Source organism: Hemibagrus wyckioides, linkage group LG09, assembly GCF_019097595.1.
Source record: "Hemibagrus wyckioides isolate EC202008001 linkage group LG09, SWU_Hwy_1.0, whole genome shotgun sequence".
Taxonomy (NCBI): Eukaryota; Metazoa; Chordata; class Actinopteri; order Siluriformes; family Bagridae; genus Hemibagrus; species Hemibagrus wyckioides.
This window is the reverse complement of record NC_080718.1, coordinates 26,124,127-26,142,911: the sequence shown is the minus strand read 5'-3', so window position 1 is coordinate 26,142,911 and position 18,785 is coordinate 26,124,127. Positions and strand designations below refer to the sequence as shown.

The 18,785-nt window shown below is 41.0% G+C and overlaps 1 protein-coding gene across 2 annotated transcripts; it reads right to left on the bottom strand.

The window, feature by feature from the left end:
* Positions 1 to 757: 757 nt before the first annotated feature.
* Positions 758 to 18,497, bottom strand: slc22a15 (solute carrier family 22 member 15). Of its 2 annotated transcripts, none has more exons than XM_058399811.1 (12): positions 18,272 to 18,497; positions 16,270 to 16,452; positions 15,639 to 15,771; positions 14,849 to 15,013; positions 9,620 to 9,749; positions 8,489 to 8,710; positions 6,722 to 6,862; positions 6,524 to 6,609; positions 5,149 to 5,257; positions 4,835 to 4,907; positions 3,423 to 3,581; positions 758 to 3,168 (listed from the first exon to the last, which is right to left on the bottom strand). In XM_058399811.1, exons 1-12 carry the CDS (start codon positions 18,353 to 18,355, stop codon positions 3,112 to 3,114), a joined length of 1,542 nt encoding a protein of 513 aa, XP_058255794.1. In that variant the 5' UTR covers positions 18,356 to 18,497; the 3' UTR covers positions 758 to 3,111. The 2 variants fall into 2 exon arrangements, with proteins under 2 accessions (XP_058255794.1, XP_058255795.1); XM_058399812.1 differs by having other exon boundaries at positions 759 to 3,168; positions 16,312 to 16,452.
* Between the last annotated feature and the right edge of the window lie 288 nt (positions 18,498 to 18,785).

The following is an 18,785-nucleotide window of genomic DNA, read 5'->3' as shown; positions in this document are numbered from 1 at the left end:
AATAAAATATTATTTTTGTGTTCACAGATGCTGTGATTGCTTGTTTTCAAGGGACAACTCCATCCCAAGTCAGGGCTCTGCTTAGGAAGAAGTGTCACGATGAGAGCTATGCTTAAAAAAAAAAAAAATCAGGAAAGTGGTGTGGTTAAAGGCGATGATGAGAATTAATTGATTTCATGCAGTTCTTTTTGTTATTTGCAATGTTAGTAGTTCTGTCTGACGTTAAAAGGTACAACTCATGCTGCAAGTTTACTTTTTTTGAGTTTTTTTATTTCTAACGGATTTATTTGTGTAAGTTTGATATACTAAATGTAATTTTACAATATTTAATTCTAAGCTTCTGTTTATCTGTCTGTTTCTTTGTTTTACTACATTATTTATTTATTATTATTTAGTTATTTTTTGACATATAAAAGTCCTTGATGTTGCTTTTGCAATAAAATTGTTGGATTCATTGGATTTGGCTGGATTTCATTTGAAATCAACTACAAATAATATGCCTTTAGGTGGCCTAACATATTACATTCAATTCACACCCAAGTGTATTGTTAACTGACATTAAAGTATATTTTAGTTCATGTTAATTGCTTGTCAGTACATTAAGTAGTGCACTTTAACTGTATTGTAAAGACACTAGAAGCCATTATGAAAGTACATATAAAGTCCCACATAAGTGGTTAAAAAAAGCCCTCGAAAGTTCAGCTACTTGTATTTAATATGAACTTTAATCTGTAATGCATTGCAAATCAATTACATATAATATGCATGTAGCTCGTCGAAAACATTACATTCGATTCACACTTAAGCGTATTATTACCTAACGTTAAAGTATATTTTAGTTCTTGTTAATTGCTTGTCAGTACATTAAACAGTGCACTTTAAATATATTTTAAAGCCATTAGAAGCAATTATGAAATTTACATATAAACATGTACTAAAGTCCCAATTAAGTGGTTTAAAAAAAAAAAAAAACACTCAAAAGTTCAACTAATTGCATTTAATATAAATTTGAACTGTGATTCATTTGAAATTAATTACAAATAAAATGCACTTAAGAGGCGAAAACATTACATTTAATTCACAATTACGTGTGTTCTTTTAAAGTATATTATTTGCACAATAAGTACACGTATACTAAAGTGCACTTATTTTTCATAAGGGTTTCTACAGTGAAATCATTTAAAAACCTAGTGTGGCACATTCCCTATGTATGGAGAGTCCAGGAAGGATTGCCTGGCTTGTGGGTTTCATCGTGTACAAATACACAGAAGATATTATCTAATCATACGACTTGTGCCAGCATTGTGTCTGACTTAAAACAAAAAATGTAACTGGAAGGCAGTATTCAGAAATACGGAGTGCTGAGGAATACCCTTTAGTTGTTCACATTTACTCAGCATAGTTCCTGAAACCACATAAGTCACACCCATATATTTATGTGTCTTCACAAAGTACATTACCGGCTGGAAATCACAACTTTGATGAGTTTTCCAGTAACATTCTACAAGTTTGCCCCCAATGCCACATATGCAGTACTACAGTACTGGTCACGGTGGGTCCGGATATTTATCTCAGGATCAGGGAGTGCAAGGTGAGACAATTCATTCCAAGTTGTCAAATAGGGACAATCTAGCATAGCCAGTCCATCTACTGGCATGATTTCATGAAGTGGAACAAAACCTGCAATGCAAACACACAAGGTGAACAAGCGAGGTACTGTAGCAGTACCACTGACTAACACTAAAAAGATGTAATTACTGTCAACAATATTGTAAGAAATATAAAATATATTTGGGGACCTCAGCAACCCAATTTTACTCATTTGTATACTACATGCTATATATTGTAAGTATGAGTACATAGTACGGAGTACATACTGATGCAGTATATACACCGATCAGGCATAACATTCATAACCATGAGTCATAAGACATAACCATCATGGCACCTGTTAGTGGGTGGGATATATTAGGCAGCAAGTCAACATTTTTTTCCTCAAAGTTGATGTTAGAAGCAGGAAAAATGGACAAGCGTAAGGATTTGAGCGAGTTTGATGAAGGGCCAAATTGTGATGGCTAGACCACTGGATCAGAGCATCTCCAAAACTGCAGCTCTTGTGGGGTGTTCCCGGTCTGCAGTGGTCAGTATCTATCAAAAGTGGTCCAAGGAAGGAACAGTGGTGAACCGGCAACAGAGTCATGGCCGGTCAAGGCTCATTGATGCACGTGGGGAGTGAAGGCTGGCCCGTGTGATCCGATCCAACAGACGAGCTACTGTTGCTCAAACTGCTGAAGAAGTTAATGCTGGTTCTGATAGAAAGGGGTCAGGATACACAGTGCAGGACGGGTCAGGGCTGTTTTGGCAGCAAAAGGAGGACCAACACAATATTAGGCAGGTGGTCATAATGTTATGCCTGATCGGTGTATGTAGAAAATATTAATAAATGTTTTTAGCAGACGTATCTATAAAATCGTTAACAAAATAGCTTACTTCCTTTTTAATAATCAATTCTCTTTTCATTTGCCAATTATTTTATTTTTAAATTATCCCCCCTCCCAGTCCAGAGAAATATATTTAACATATTTACCAGATATATTTAACATATACAGCTATACAGGTTCATAACTCTACATCCGTCACAATTGACAATTGTTGCATTTATAAATATTTCACAATTCTGTATTACAGGTCATGTGTAGCATATTAATGTTGCAGTGTTTTCTGAAACACATCTATCACACTGCTTGTAGATCGTGTAAATTGTTTTTGTGAAATAACAGCGATGACTGCGGTGCACAGATATCAGACAGAAATTATTCATTAGCAGCAGCATTAATGGCGAATATGTGACACGGAATGAAGAATTATTTAGACGGGGGTCATGTCCTCATCTGCCGGAGCGCAGATCAACTTGTTCTCATGATCCCTTCGGTACTGGTTTAAAAGAAGGCACAAAGTGCATGCAGACATACACAAACACACACAGTTTCCGTGTGTTGGCACAGTATGATTCGATTTGGCATGATATACATGAATGAGAGGCCTTCGTTGTATTTGTCCATGCCTCTGTGTGCGCAAGTGTGTGCATGTGTGTGTGTGTGTACGTGTGTATCATTCGCTTTCAGATCCTCTGCGTTTCGACAACTGCTCATCCGCCAGCAGATGAACCTGTGCAAAAGACAGAAAAGACCACATTACAGCAAACACGGTGCTGATTAACATTTACGGCATTTTGGCAGACGTCCTCATCCAGAATTGATCTCATTTTTATACAACCGAGCAATTGAGGGTAAACGGCCTTGCTCAAGGGCCTAGCTGTGGTAGCTAGGTGGACAACCTCAGTAGTCCAACGACATAACCACTAAGCTACCACACCCCCCACATAATATCCTCCAGTCTGGTGTGGGCGGAGCCGATGATACCTGTGTGTCTAGGATTCGGTGGTAAACGGGGGCGGAGAGTTCCTCCAGAGTCTCAGCCACTGGCTTGTTGAGTGTTTCTGGGAGGAGGAGTCCCATGGCTCCGGCTGACACACCAGTCAGGCAAAACACCATGAACGGCATGGACGCGTGCAGCACTTTCTGAACAATCAACAAAACAACCAATATGTCATATATCACTAAAACGAAGACATACAGAGGGGCCCAAAAAATGTATTCACACTTCACCAGATTCGGTGTAGCTCAGCTATATGCAACACACATCCATTTTACAGGCCATTCATGCGATTTACGCAGATGAACAATTTTACTTCCAGCGAGATGCACCACCTCACCACCACTGAGACGCGAGGGCCTATATCGATGACATTCTGCCATGACGTTGGCTAAGACACAGAGGTGCTGTTGAATTTCCTCCACGTTCCCCGGACACCTACACTGGCTGCACAATGGGAAGAAATTGAAGTATCATGGAGAGCAATCCCTGTGGACACGCTAGCCCATGTTGTCCATACAGCAGTTCGCCGAAATCAAAAGTGGACTTCAGGATGCTAATGATGACCATTTTGAGCATTAATGTGATTGCATCATTCAAACATGACATAAAGATACCCTTTGATGATCATATAAATTTAGTAATATATGCATATATTTTTCATGTTGAAGTGTGTATACATTTTTTGGGCTCCTCTTGTATATATTCATCTATAGAAATGAACAAATCCAGGTCCATACAGTCATGTACACTCACCAGGCACTTTTGTAAGGAATACCTGTACACCGGCTAATTCATGCAATTATCCAATCAGCTGATCTTGGGGAAGCAGCGCAGTGCATAAAACCATGCAGATGCAGGTCAAGACTTTCAGATAATGTTCACAACAAACTCTCAGTGATCTAGACCGTGCCATGATTGCTGGTGCTAAAGAGAGCGGTGCAAAAAAAACCAAAACAAATATACATCCAAAGAGCAGCAGGAAACCACAGAAAAGCATTGTGAGGAAGGAGAATGGGCAGACATGTCTATGGTAACTCAGACGATCGCTCTTTAAAGCTGCGGTGAGCAGAAAGGCAACTCAGAATATATAAAATGCAAACTTTGCAATACACGCTATACGCTACAATAGAAGAACACACAGGGTTCCACTCCTGTCAGCCAAGAACACACAAAAACTCACCAAAAACTGGACAGATGTTTGTGGATATTAACCGAAGCTCTTTGCCTATATCTGAGGGACTTTATGCACTGGCTTGCTGAACCCTGATGGTAAAAAGCTGTTCCTTTTAAAGTGGCCAGTGAGTGTATAAAAAGAAATACATATATATGATTTCAAATAAATATTAACAAATCAGATCCACAAAAAATACACTGTTATACTGTATATAGTACTCACCATACTGGGTACAAAAGGAGCCAAAATACCTCCAACCCTACAAGACATGGAGCACACACCCAGCCCTGCGTTCCTGAATCACACACACACACACACACACACACCACCACTGGTGATAAATCAACTGTTCCAACCGTTCCAGACTACTGCTTGTTACAAAGCACCTAGTTCAGATAAACAATACAGCAAAAGGTTAAATCTTAAGATCCTAAACTGAAGACTGATAATGAACAAGATAAAATTCTATTATTCTAACATTTCAGTGCAGGAATGTGCAGATTTGTGTGTGTGTGTGTGTGTGTGTGTGTGTGTACCTGATAACAGTGGGGTAAAGTTCTGATGTGTACACATAGACAATATTAAAGGCAGCGCTGACCATCAGCTTCCCCAAAAGAGCAAAAGAGCTGCCACTGACCACAGACCCTGGAAGCACGAGAGAGAGAGAGAGAGAGAAATAAAGGGCCAATAAGAATTTGATTCATTTAGTTTGTGGCTATACAAAATCTTGTTTTTATTTTTAGAGATTTCATGGACTTCCAAACAATACAGTGAGGACCAGCAAGTACAGTGAAGCAGAAGAGCTTTATAAAGTAAAGTAAAAAATTCCCAGTTGTGTTATTAGTACCAGCCAGAGTGTGGTAATGGATATGAGCCAGATTAGTTACATTTCTGCACATTTTAGTGATTTTCCTACTCCCAGCACACCTGACTCAACTAATCAGCTAATTATCAGGCCTCCCTGAGTTGAATGTGTGTGTGTGTGTGTGTGTTAGAGCAGGTAAATAAGGGGTTCTTCAGGAGCAGGGTTGGGAACAGGTGACATTTTAGCAGCTTTAAACAGTCGCTCCCTCACCAGCCATTTCTTATTCTCTCTCTTGAAGTTAATACATTAATAAAAAAAATGCAGCTTGTCATGTCACAAAGAAGCCCTCTGACCTGACGACACACACTGACCAGGCAGAGCATTATGACCACCTGCCTAATATTGGTGTTAGTCCCCCTTTTTGCTGCCAAAACAGCCCTGACCCATCATGCACTGTGTATTCTGAGCCCTTTCTATCAGAACCAGCATTAACTTCTTCAGCAGTTTGAGCAACAGTAGCTCGTCTGTTGGATCGGATCACACGGGCCAGCCTTCACTCCCAAGGGGCATCACTGAGCCTCGACTGCCCATGACCCTGTCTCCAGTTCACACCACTGTTCCTTCCTTGGACCACTTTTGATAGATACTGACCACTGCAAACCGGGAACACCCCACAAGAGCTGCAGTTTTGGAGATGCTCTGATCCAGTGGTCTAGCCATCACAATTTGGCCCTTCGTCAAACTCGCTCAAATCCTTACGCTTGTCCATTTTTCCTGCTTCTAACACATCAACTCTGAGGACAAAATGTTGACTTGCTGCCTGATATATCCCACCCACTAACAGGTGCCATGATGAGGAGATCTTCAGTCTTATTCACTGTTGGTTAATTGAATGTGTTTAAATATATCAAAATTATTAGCCAATTCTTTTCATTTCATGGTTTAAAAGAAGGACTAATTTTCCAACCAATGCTTCACTTTAGCTCTGACTAGAGTGGGCATCTGTTAATACACACACAGTATTTCGTCAGTACTGCAGGTTTCACTATGCTCTATCCATAATAAAATGTAGTATTATGGAGTAATAGAACGTAGAATCTCCTCACCAGGCTGAACAGGGACCACCACTGAGAGAAGACAGCACAGACCGGCGAGGATAAGAAAACTGGCTAAAGACTTTCGTCTCCCTGACCTGAGACAGAGAAGAGTGAGAAGGAGATGAGAAAATAAAAAACATATCTGAGAGATTAATTGTTGGGTCATGTCTAGACAAAATCACAAATGTAGTGTGTGTGTGTGTGTACCAGGACTTATTGATGAAGTATATGCACAGTGGGTAGGCTGGAAGCTCCACCAGGCCATACATGGCCACTGTGAGGAAAAGGCTGCCTTTATCATCACTCGCATTCATCGTCAGTCCATAATACACCAGACTGCACGCATACCTGCGACACACACGGGACATACACATACAGAAATCATCCACAGCTAAACAGTTTAGAAAGTATCGCAAAGCTGTACAATGTATGAGGATGACACAAAGACATTTGGTGAAAAAAAAGTATCCAGAATCATCTTTTCCAATTTTGTAGTCAAGACACTGGCCAAAATGTAGCATACACCAATAGGCCATAACTTTATGACCACTGAGAGGTGGCGTGAATAAGACTGATGATCTCCTCATCATGGCACCTGTTAGTGGGTGGGATATATTAGGCAGCAAGTGAACATTTTGTCCTCAGAGTTGATGTGTTAGAAGCAGGAAAAATGGACAAGCGTAAGGATTTGAGCGAGTTTGACCATAAGGGCCAAATTGTGATGGCTAGACCACTGGATCAGAGCAAAAATGGTTTGATGAGCACAACAAAGAGTTTGAGGTGATTCCCTAAATTTCAAGTCAATCAAGAATCTGTGGGATGTGCTGGACAAACAAGTCCACAGCACATCCACAGCACACCTTCAGGGATCTAGTGGAGTCCATGCCTCGGCGAGGCAGGGCTGTTTTGGCAGCAAAACGGGGACCGACACAATACTAGGCAGGTGGTCATAATGATATGCTTGACCAATGTATTATGGATGTATAAAACTACCAGTTTAGCACTGTGCAAACTGCACACTTATATCATCTTACACTCCTCTCATTAACACCTTCTGTACAAAAAGCATTTCATTAAAGCAAATTAAAAAAAAAATAACTCGTGTTATAATTCGCTATCTTTACATTCAAACTTAAGGCCATGCCTTTTAGACAACTTCCCCACTGAAAACAGCAGACGAGTCAATCTATATCATCTGATGCCCTGGAAGCCCCGCCCCCTTCTCTTCAGTTCACTTTATTAATATATTGACCCATGCTCTAGGGCTGTCTCTTTTTTAAAAAATCAAGTATGAATGAATTTCAGATGTAATGCACTTAATTCTGATATGTTCCCCCACAACAAACACAAACATTCTTCAGTATTTTATTAACACCCAGTACAGCAAGGTCTGTCCGACTTTCTGCTGCCTCGTTGATGTGGTAAGTCAATAAGTGAGCCGAGAGATCGAAAAACAGCCTTATCTTGGACTATAACTTCTATGATGTAGAATCCAAAATACTTCCACACGCTGCTTTTTAGATGATTTCGGGTCATGACTGTCCGACAGTTACAGTAATCTTTCATTTTCATATCATTAGCTTCATTTACGGAGGGGCCAAGAGAGCATTCAAAACGTATAGGGCGCCTCCTGCTGGATCAGATACTAAACAACAAAATTAAAAGCTGTCTAATGCGCTTAGGCCTCTCATTAATATTTGTATGGAAGAAAATATGTTTGGAATATGAATTTTTCATGTTTAAATCTGAAAAAGTGATGACTTTCTCATGTAAAATAGATAAATTGATGCAGTGCCCTGAATATATATGGTATAAATGGGATCAATTTGTACACTGCCTTCATAACCATCACCTTAAGCCAATCAGATGCCTCAGTAGAAACACATGGATTGATGTACAGTATATGTAGTGTATGTATCAGCTGAAGTGTGTTAAGTAAGGTGTATGAACTGTGTCATCTCAGTGCATACTCACCAGACATACATGAGGACGATAGTCCTGCAGCGCAGCACACGGTGTCTGACCAGCTGCAGCAGTCCAGCGTTGGACGTCTCTGTTCCCGTTGCGCCCGGGGTTTTCCGCAGCTTCAGAGTCACGTTTCCTTTTCCGTTCCGATAAGCGAAATCCTGCAGCACTTTCTCCGCCTGCACCGTCCGGCCCTGAGAGTACAGCCAGCGTGGAGACTCGGGCAACACGCTGACAGTGATACACACACAGTTAAACAGCAATGATTTATTTTATTATTTCATTTTTTTATTATCATTTAATTTTTTTGTAATATTCCAAGTAATCTAATAATGTTTTATCAAATAATGGGAGAATGTATTTTTAACACACACACACACACACACACAATCCCAGAGTTAAACAAGACTTTCTCTTAATCACATTTTGGTAAAATATAAATTATTTTGTTTATTACTTTTATATTAGCTAATGATTTTTGGAACATTCTAATTTATCAATTTTTAACTGACTTTATTATATCTATGCGTTATCTGATTTTTATTAGAAGAGTACTTTTTTGGGGGGCAGAAGGCTATCGTTTAAAACACACATACACAAAAAATACACAATATTATACCTTTAAAAAAAGTTAATAATTGTAGGAATTTGAAGCACTTAAATAGAAATGTATTTTAATATTATTTCATGTTTTATAATATTCTAACATCTATTTTAATGAAGGTAAATATAGCAAGTTGTAAACATTTTGTTAATTTCAGGGGGTAAAAAATTTCCTAAATACATCTACCACAATTAAATTTATTTTTTCACATTCCAGTGTCTTTTCTATTTTTTTTTTTTATTTCTCTGTGACTCCTTTTATGTCATTTTTTTTTTTTGTTATTTCTTTGTCAGTCCTCAGGTTTTATTTGTTTATTTTTTTATTTCTAATTCTTTAAAAAGCAAGGGAGCGTTTCTCCAAAAATAACATGGTATATATATTAAAGAATGCTCTGCCTCTTGAAATAATGTTTGCTCATTATATCCTCATGAGGCATTATGTTTATTGTACTTAAACTATTTAAATTTTCTTCACCATGGCACGCTGTGTTAGTGGTATCCAGCCGCCACAGCTATAATTCAGATATTCAGACGTACATGCAGAAGAGAAAGAGCAGCACACCGGGGCTGTTAGCTGCCACAGCCAGGTTTCTCCAGGACCTGATGTAGTAGCCGAGAAGAGCGAACAGAGCGATGCCCACTGCAAACATCATGTTGGTTATCGTGCCTTCAACACACAAACACACACACACACAAACACACACACACACACATGCACACACACAAGAACACACACATAAGCAAAGCCTTGCATAACTATTCAATCCCTTAAACCATACCACATTCTGCTGTGTTATAATCTGGAACTGAACTTTTATATATACACTATATTGCCAAAAGTATTCGCTCACCTGCCTTGACTCGCATATGAACTTAAGTGACATCCCATTCCTAATCCATAGGGTTCAATATGAGTCGGTCCACCCTTTGCAGCTATAACAGCTTCAAATCTTCTGGGAAGGCTGTCCACAAGGTTTAGGAGTGTGTTTATGGGAATTTTTGACCATTCTTCCAGAAGCGCATTTGTGAGGTCACACACTGATGTTGGACGAGAAGGCCTGGCTCTCAGTCTCCGCTCTAATTCATCCCAAAGGTGTTCTATCGGGTTGAGGTCAGGACTCTGTGCAGGCCAGTCAAGTTCATCCACACCAGACTCTGTCATCCATGTCTTTATGGACCTTGCTTTGTGCACTGGTGCACAGTCATGTTGGAAGAGGAAGGGGCCAGCTCCAAACTGTTCCCACAAAGTTGGGAGCATGGAATTGTCCAAAATGTCAAAAGAGTTCCTTTCACTGGAACTAAGGGGCCAAGCCCAGCTCCTGAAAAACAACCCCACACCATAATCCCCCTTCCACCAAACTTTACACTTGGCACAATGCAGTCAGACAAGTACCGTTCTCCTGGCAACCGCCAAACCCAGACTCGTCCATCAGATTGCCAGATGGAGAAGCGCGATTCGTCACTCCAGAGAACGCGTCTCCACTGCTCTAGAGTCCAGTGGCGGCGTGCTTTACACCACTGCATCCGACGCTTTGCATTGCACTTGGTGATGTATGGCTTGGATGCAGCTGCTCGGCCATGGAAACCCATTCCATGAAGCTCTCTGCGCACTGTTCTTGAGCTAATCTGAAGGCCACATGAAGTTTGGAGGTCTGTAGCGATTGACTCTGCAGAAAGTTGGCGACCTCTTCGCACTATGCGCCTCAGCATCCGCTGACCCCGCTCCGTCAGTTTACGTGGCCAGTGGAGACGCGTTCTCTGGAGTGACGAATCACGCTTCTCCATCTGGCAATCTGATGGACGAGTCTGGGTTTGGCGGTTGCCAGGAGAACGGTACTTGTCTGACTGCATTGTGCCAAGTGTAAAGTTTGGTGGAGGGGGATTATGGTGTGGGGTTGTTTTTCAGGAGCTGGGCTTGGCCCCTTAGTTCCAGTGAAAGGAACTCTGAATGCTTCAGCATACCAAGACATTTTGGACAATTCCATGCTCCCAACTTTGTGGGAACAGTTTGGAGCTGGCCCCTTCCTCCAACATGACTGTGCACCAGTGCACAAAGCAAGGTCCATAAAGACATGGATGACAGAGTCTGGTGTGGATGAACTTGACTGGCCTGCACAGAGTCCTGACCTCAACCCGATAGAACACCTTTGGGATGAATTAGAGTGGAGACTGAGAGCCAGGCCTTCTCGTCCAACATCAGTGTGTGACCTCACAAATGCGCTTCTGGAAGAATGGTCAAAAATTCCCATAAACACACTCCTAAACCTTGTGGACAGCCTTCCTAGAAGAGTTGAAGCTGTTATAGCTGCAAAGGGTGGACCAACGTCATATTGAACCCTATGGATTAGGAATGGGATGTCACTTAAGTTCATATGCGAGTCAAGGCAGGTGAGCGAATACTTTAGCAATATATATATATATATATATATATATATATATATATAATATATATATATATACACACACACACACACAGCAGTATATATATATATAGCAATATATATATATATATACACACACACATACATATATATATATACACACACACACACACACACACACTTCCCTCTAGGACATAAAACATTTGTAAAATAAATAAATATATGAATAAACATACAGTCTTATGCAAAAGTTTAGGCACCCCTTGATTAACAGATTTTGGTGATTTTTTTAAATTGAAAAGATGTTAACACAGTCTCTCTTGGAAATGGAAAAAATGCACAATATTTTCAGCAAACATTGATGCATAGTTACTTCTTATGCCATAAATTGAACAAAGATAAAAAATAAAAACATTATTGTGGCACTGTGCAAAAGTTTGGGCACCTTACATAATCAGTACTTAGTAACACCTCCTCTGGCAGATATCACAGCTTGCAAACGCTTTTTATAGCCAGCTAAAAGTCTTTCAGTTCTTGTACTTGGGATTTTCTCCCATTCTTCCTTGCAAAAGGCTTCTAGTTCTGTAATATTCTTTGGTCGTCTTGCATGCACAGCTCTTTTAAGATCTACCCACAAATTTTCAATGATGTTTAAATCAGGGGACTGTGATGGCCATTCCAAAACCTTCAGCTTGCGTCTCTTTAGGTATTCCATAGTGGATTTCGAGGTATGTTTAGGATCATTGTCCTCTTGTAGAAGCCATCCTCTTTTCAGCTTCAGCTTTTTTACAGATGGTGTGATGTTTGCTTCCAGAATTTGCTGGTAATCCATTCTTCCCTCCACCCGTGCAATGTTTCCTGTGCCACAGGCTGCAACACAACCCCAAAGCATGATAGATCCACCCCCATGCTTAATAGTTGGCAAGGTGTTCTTTTCATGAAATGCTGCTCCTTTTTTTCTCCAAACATGCCTTTGCTGATTGTGGCCAAAGAGTTCTATTTTAACTTCATCAGTCCACAGCACTTGTTTCCAAAACGCATCAGGCTTCTGTAGATGTTCTGTTGCGTACTTCTGATGTTGGATTTTATGATGGGGACGCAGGTAAGGTTTTCTTCTGCTGACTCTTCCATGAAGGTCTTGTCTGTGCAAGCATCGCTGCACAGTGGAACGGTGCACCACCACTCCTGAGTCTGCTAAATCTTCCTGCAGGTTTTTTGCAGTCAAATGGGTGTTTTGATTTGTCTTTCTGACCAGCATACGAGCAGTTCTCTCCGAGTTTTCTTGGTCTTCCAGATCTCATCTTGACCTCCACAGTTCCCCTGAACTGCCATCTCTTAATTACATTTCTCACTGTGGAAACTGCAAGCTGACAACGCTTTGCTATCTTCTTGTAGCCTTCTCCTGCATTGTGGGCATCAATAACTTTCATTTTCAGAGTCTTACACAGCTGCTTAGAGGAACCCATGGCTGTTGAGTGTCCGCAAGTGTGTGCACAAGGTTTGAAGAGTCAAAGTACGCTATATTGCCAAAAGTATTCGCTCACCTGCCTTGACTCGCATATGAACTTAAGTGACATCCCATTCCTAATCCATAGGGTTCAATATGACGTCGGTCCACCCTTTGCAGCTATAACAGCTTCAACTCTTCTGGGAAGGCTGTCCACAAGGTTTAGGAGTGTGTTTATGGGAATTTTTGACCATTCTTCCAGAAGCACATTTGTGAGGTCACACACTGATGTTGGACGAGAAGGCCTGGCTCTCAGTCTCCGCTCTAATTCATCCCAAAGGTGTTCTATCGGGTTGAGGTCAGGACTCTGTGCAGGCCAGTCAAGTTCATCCACACCAGACTCTGTCATCCATGTCTTTATGGACCTTGCTTTGGTCACTGGTGCACAGTCATGTTGGAAGAGGAAGGGGCCAGCTCCAAACTGTTCCCACAAAGTTGGGAGCATGGAATTGTCCAAAATGTCTTGGTATGCTGAAGCATTCAGAGTTCCTTTCACTGGAACTAAGGGGCCAAGCCCAGCTCCTGAAAAACAACCCCACACCATAATCCCCCCTCCACCAAACTTTACACTTGGCACAATGCAGTCAGACAAGTACCGTTCTCCTGGCAACCGCCAAACCCAGACTCGTCCATCAGATTGCCAGATGGAGAAGCGCGATTCGTCACTCCAGAGAACGCGTCTCCACTGCTCTAGAGTCCAGTGGCGGCGTGCTTTACACCACTGCATCCGACGCTTTGCATTGCACTTGGTGATGTATGGCTTGGATGCAGCTGCTCGGCCATGGAAACCCATTCCATGAAGCTCTCTGCGCACTGTTCTTGAGCTAATCTGAAGGCCACATGAAGTTTGGAGGTCTGTAGTGATTGACTCTGCAGAAAGTTGGCGACCTCTTCGCACTATGCGCCTCAGCATCCGCTGACCCCGCTCCGTCAGTTTACGTGGCCTACCACTTCGTGGCTGAGTTGCTGTCGTTCCCAAACACTTCCACGTTCTTATAATACAGCTGACAGTTGACTGTGGAATATTTAGGAGCGAGGAAATTTCACGACTGGATTTGTTGCACAGGTGGCATCCTATCACAGTTCCACGCTGGAATTCACTGAGCTCCTGAGAGCGACCCATTCTTTCACAAATGTTTGTAAAAACAGTCTGCATGCCTAGGTGCTTGATTTTATACACCTGTGGCCATGGAAGTGATTGGAACACCTGATTCTGATTATTTGGATGGGTGAGCGAATACTTTTGGCAATATAGTGTATTTGTAAAGCTTTGAAATTGGCATTTACTAATGACAGCTGTTGCCATGCATCAGATCTAACGAGCTGATTAAAGTCTGAAACCTTGTAAAAAGAATCTGAGACTCTGGAACTCTTAGAGTGCCCAAACCTTTGCACAGTGCCATAATAATGTTTTTATTTTTTACTTTTGTTCAATTTATGGCATAAGAAGTAACTATGCATCAGTGTTTGCTGAAAATTTTTCCCATTTCCAAGAGAGACTGTGTTAACATCTTTTCAATTAAAAAATCACCAAAATCTGTTATTTATCAAGGGGTGCCTAAACTTTTGCATAAGACTGTACACTTAATTAAAAGGTTAAAACATCTATAGTACAAGTTGTTATTCTTTACTGGAGACTTAAGTAAAAAAATCGATTAGCCGGAAAATAATCAATAGACTAATCAAGGGGAAAAAAAGCAAAAGAAAAAACCAACAGATTAATCACTAAGAAAATAATCGTTAGTTGCAGCCTTAAGCATAAAGTCAGTTTCATGTTTTAAGGCTACAAAACAGTGGAAAAGCTCAAAGGGGGTGAAAACTTATACAAGGTATTAGTCAGCATTATGGCTCACTAGTACAAGCTCCAGATGGTGTTACCTGTCAGAGCCCAGTAGGCTTTACCCACATACTCCTGAGAGAGGATGAAGCAGACGAGCGCCATCCCTCCGTTCATCATCCCCACCATCAGTCGAGACAGAGCGAAGAGCTCGTAACTGGGGGCCAGTGCGCTGCCATAGGCAAAGAGCAATTCGAAGAACAGGCCTGAGAGAGAGAGAGAGAGAGAGAGAGAGAGGGAGAGAGAGAGAGAGAGAGAGTGTTCATACAGAAAATACTATAGGTACCTGGTGATCCATACCTGCCACAACAAAAGGGATCAGTTGATCAATGATGAGCTCGCGCACACACACACACACACACACTCTCTCACACACTCTCCCTACTCGTACCTACTGATGGTAGCCTTTTGTCTATTTGTTTATTTTGTCACTTATTTTCTTTACTTGTCTATTTTACATTTGTTTTATTCCTGGACTTTGGTAATACATGCACAATTTATCATGCTAATAAAGCTCATTTGAATTAAATAAAAACCAAATTTTGTAGAGAGAGAGAGAGAGAGAGAGAGCGAGAGAGAGCGAGAGAGCGAGAGAGAGAGAGCGAGATAGAGAGAGAGAGAGTGAGTGAGAGAGATAGAGAGAGAGAGAGAGATAGAGAGAGAGAGAGAGAGAGAGAGAGAGAGAGAGAGAATAAAACATCTGAGGACATGCTGTTGTAGGAAAATAATGCTGACTCTACTCTGTTTATTTTGGTATCATATCTGTTTTCTAAGGACATGTCCTTCGTCCTGACGTCCACTGCTGAGTATCAAAGAGAGAAGCATCAGTACTCATGAGGAAGATGGGTTTCCTGCCGATTTTATCAGACAGCGGTCCGAACAGCACGTTCCCAACAAGCACGCCGACAAAAAACAGCGATCCTGCCAGGCTCACTTTGTACGCCTCCTGCTTGACCAGGTACCACTGCAGAACACACACACACACACAAACTGTTTAGATTCTGGGTACACAATTATACATAAAGCCAAACAGAAGCTCACTGTAATGACCAAAGCTTTTATCATGACGCTGAATCCTCAAATTCTGATTGGTCAGAAGGTGTTGATTAATTTTCTATAGCCACTTTGGTGCATGGAGCTGCAATTGTGCTGAATGTTAAGATTAATACACTTGTAAAAATATGCCATTGTCTTTATAGTAACATGGTACAATAAATCTAATTCATGGACTTTTTCTTTGAGGAAATTTTGTAACAGTAAAACTGTAACTTCAGGTTTTCCGTCACGGAGGCTTCTTAGTTACTCTGGCAACATGACAAGCTGTTCATGTTAGATAACTAAAAAGTTCTTAGCATCGCTAAACTGCTGTGGTGCAAGAGGAATAAAATACTTTGGTGTGTGGTGATCTCTCAGGAGCATGAACACAGTCCAGCACAGTCTCCATCACTTTCCTGGATATTACCTTCTTCCTGCATAAACCTGCTTCACACCAGCGGTCTCTCACCTCCGTCACAATGGTGCTGACGTCGTCCTTGAACGTCACAGACTGCGTGGAATCTCCTCCTCCCTGCGTGACGACCTCGACCTGGTTCTCAGGAATGGCGCCGACAAGAACGATGAGCATGCACTGACACGCCATGTAGATCTGTAAGATAAACAAGAGAGCGTTCTTCCATTGACTCAATGTACATTACAGTACTTAACAGGATCAGACTGCTGGTGGCAGGTCAATACTGTGAGCTCCAAAATTATTGGCACCCTTGGTAATGATGGAAAAATATATGAACATGAGAAATAAAATAGAATAATAATGTCTTTGGGGTTAGGTTTGTTTAGTCTCACGTCGAAACTATGAACGAAGCCTAACCTTTAATTGAAGGAAGCTTATTTTACGAAAATGAACCAAAACTCTATCAACATAACAGCACTCTTCTTCTATACACAGCTTTCTTCTGAAACTGGAGAGTCACCTGAGAAGCTGTGACACTCGTCAATACATAACCTCAGGCTTCTCTTGTCTCTGTGTCAGTTTTTTATTTTTAAACAGGAACTTTAGATCTGGGATGGTCATGATAAAAAGCTCGATTCTGCTGTTACTGATCATTTTTGTGTAAATTTAATGTACAGATATTTTTAATCATTGTCCTGCTTGAAGCTAGAGTCATACGTATTTGGCAGAAGAAGACAAGATATTCATTTAAAATCACCTGGTAAACATCATGCATACTTTGTGTCCCTTGGATATACTGTTAAAGTCAGGATTTGCTTTTTTTCCTGTAAAACCCTACTTCTTTGTATACAGTGATTATACTATTTATACTTCTTTAATAGTTGAATAATTTACTAACAGCTGTGTACCAGGAAAGACCTGATATTTTGTGTATGTTCTGACCCCAGTCATCCATCCATCACAATTAGGCTTGTGTCAAATTCACTCAGATCCCTTACACTTGCCCATCAATTTCGAGACCTGACCGTTTACTCGATGCTAAATAAAGCGGGTTAAAATAAGTATTGAACACATCACCATTTTTCTCAGTAAATACATTTCTGAAGAGGCTATTGACTTGAAATTTTCACCAGATGTTGGTAACAACCCATGCGATCCACACATGCAAAGGAATCAAACCATAGATGTCCATCAGTTATGTGCAATAATGTGAAATGACACAGGGAAAAAGTACTGGACACATGAAGAAAGGGAGGTGCAAAAAGGCATGGAAAGCCAAGACACCAACTGAAATCAGTCAGTAATGAGAAAACAATCGAAGGTCTTGAGACAGCTCTTTGCTTTCACCCATCATGAGATGTTTCTTGTGTGACACTTTGGTAATCAGACACCTTTTTTTAATTATAGGCCATCAGTTAGGACTGAAGCAGCTGATATTAATTTGCACTGACCAGTGGGCAGGATTGCGTTCTCATTACTGATTGATTTCAGCTGTCTTGGCTTTCCATGCCTTTTTGCGCCTCCTTTTCTTCACGTGTTCAATACGTCCCCCCCCCACACACACATCACTTAATTTATGGACATCTGTGGTTGGATCAGGGGTTTGATGTGTGGATTGCATGGGTTGATACCAACATCTGTTGACATTTCATGTCAATAGCACCTTTAGAAATATATTTACTGAGAAAAATGGTGACGTGGTGTTCAGTACCTATTTTACCCCACCCCTTGATTGGTAGGTTTTATTAACGGGATAATTAATTAAATGCACTTCATTACGGTATGGCACACGTCATCCTGGGTGACTTCAATGAATACATACAATCATGGACTTGCTCAAGGGCCATCAAGGTAATGCAGGGATCTGAACCCATGACCTTCTGAGTAGTGGTCTGACGCCATAACCATTAAACAAATCACCACCACTTCTATTTACCTTGTACATCACTTTGCTCCTGTTATGGTTATAACCTCATGGGTTGCTAACCATGCAACTAGCTAGCATTAACGTTACCTGCAGCAGTATCAGCACAGCAACCATACGTTTCTGGTGTCCACCGAATTCCCCGACCAGTTGAAAAGCTTCTTCCAAATCCATTTCTGCCCAATATTTCGCGACATAACATGTCACGTGGGTTTAAAACTAACTAAACATCTGTTTAAAAACAAGTGCAAACAACCAGGATTCCCGATGCTGGGTTTACGATGGCGAAATTTCGGCGGCCGCATCCCAAACGCATGAATATCTTAATCGAGTCCACTTGGTAGGACGCAGACAGCCTCCATTTGAGCCACTTGATAGGGCGCTCGAGGAGGGAGTGAGAAACCTTTTATAACCAGGCATATGAGCCATGCTTAGACGTGGAACTGCGTCACGTGACTCAGTGCTTAAATTTGATTGGTGGAATTTATACAATTGAAAATACCGCTCCATGGTGAATTGAACGAAATACACAGATTTTCTTTGGCCATTGTTTACTGTACTGACCGGAAGTGGAAGTATATGTTTCAGATATAACATCTGTGGG

Bases quoted from the DNA above. Each gene is read 5' to 3' on its own strand.
- slc22a15 (XM_058399811.1), bottom strand. From the start codon at position 18,355: ATGGATTTGGAAGAAGCTTTTCAACTGGTCGGGGAATTCGGTGGACAC. The intron at 15,772-16,269 runs GTAATATCCAGG...TGTGTTCTGCAG, and splicing joins CAGGTTTATGCAGGAAGAAG to TGGTACCTGGTCAAGCAGGA. The intron at 8,711-9,619 runs GTACGTCTGAAT...TATCACTGTCAG, and splicing joins CTGCTCTTTCTCTTCTGCAT to CGTGTTGCCCGAGTCTCCAC.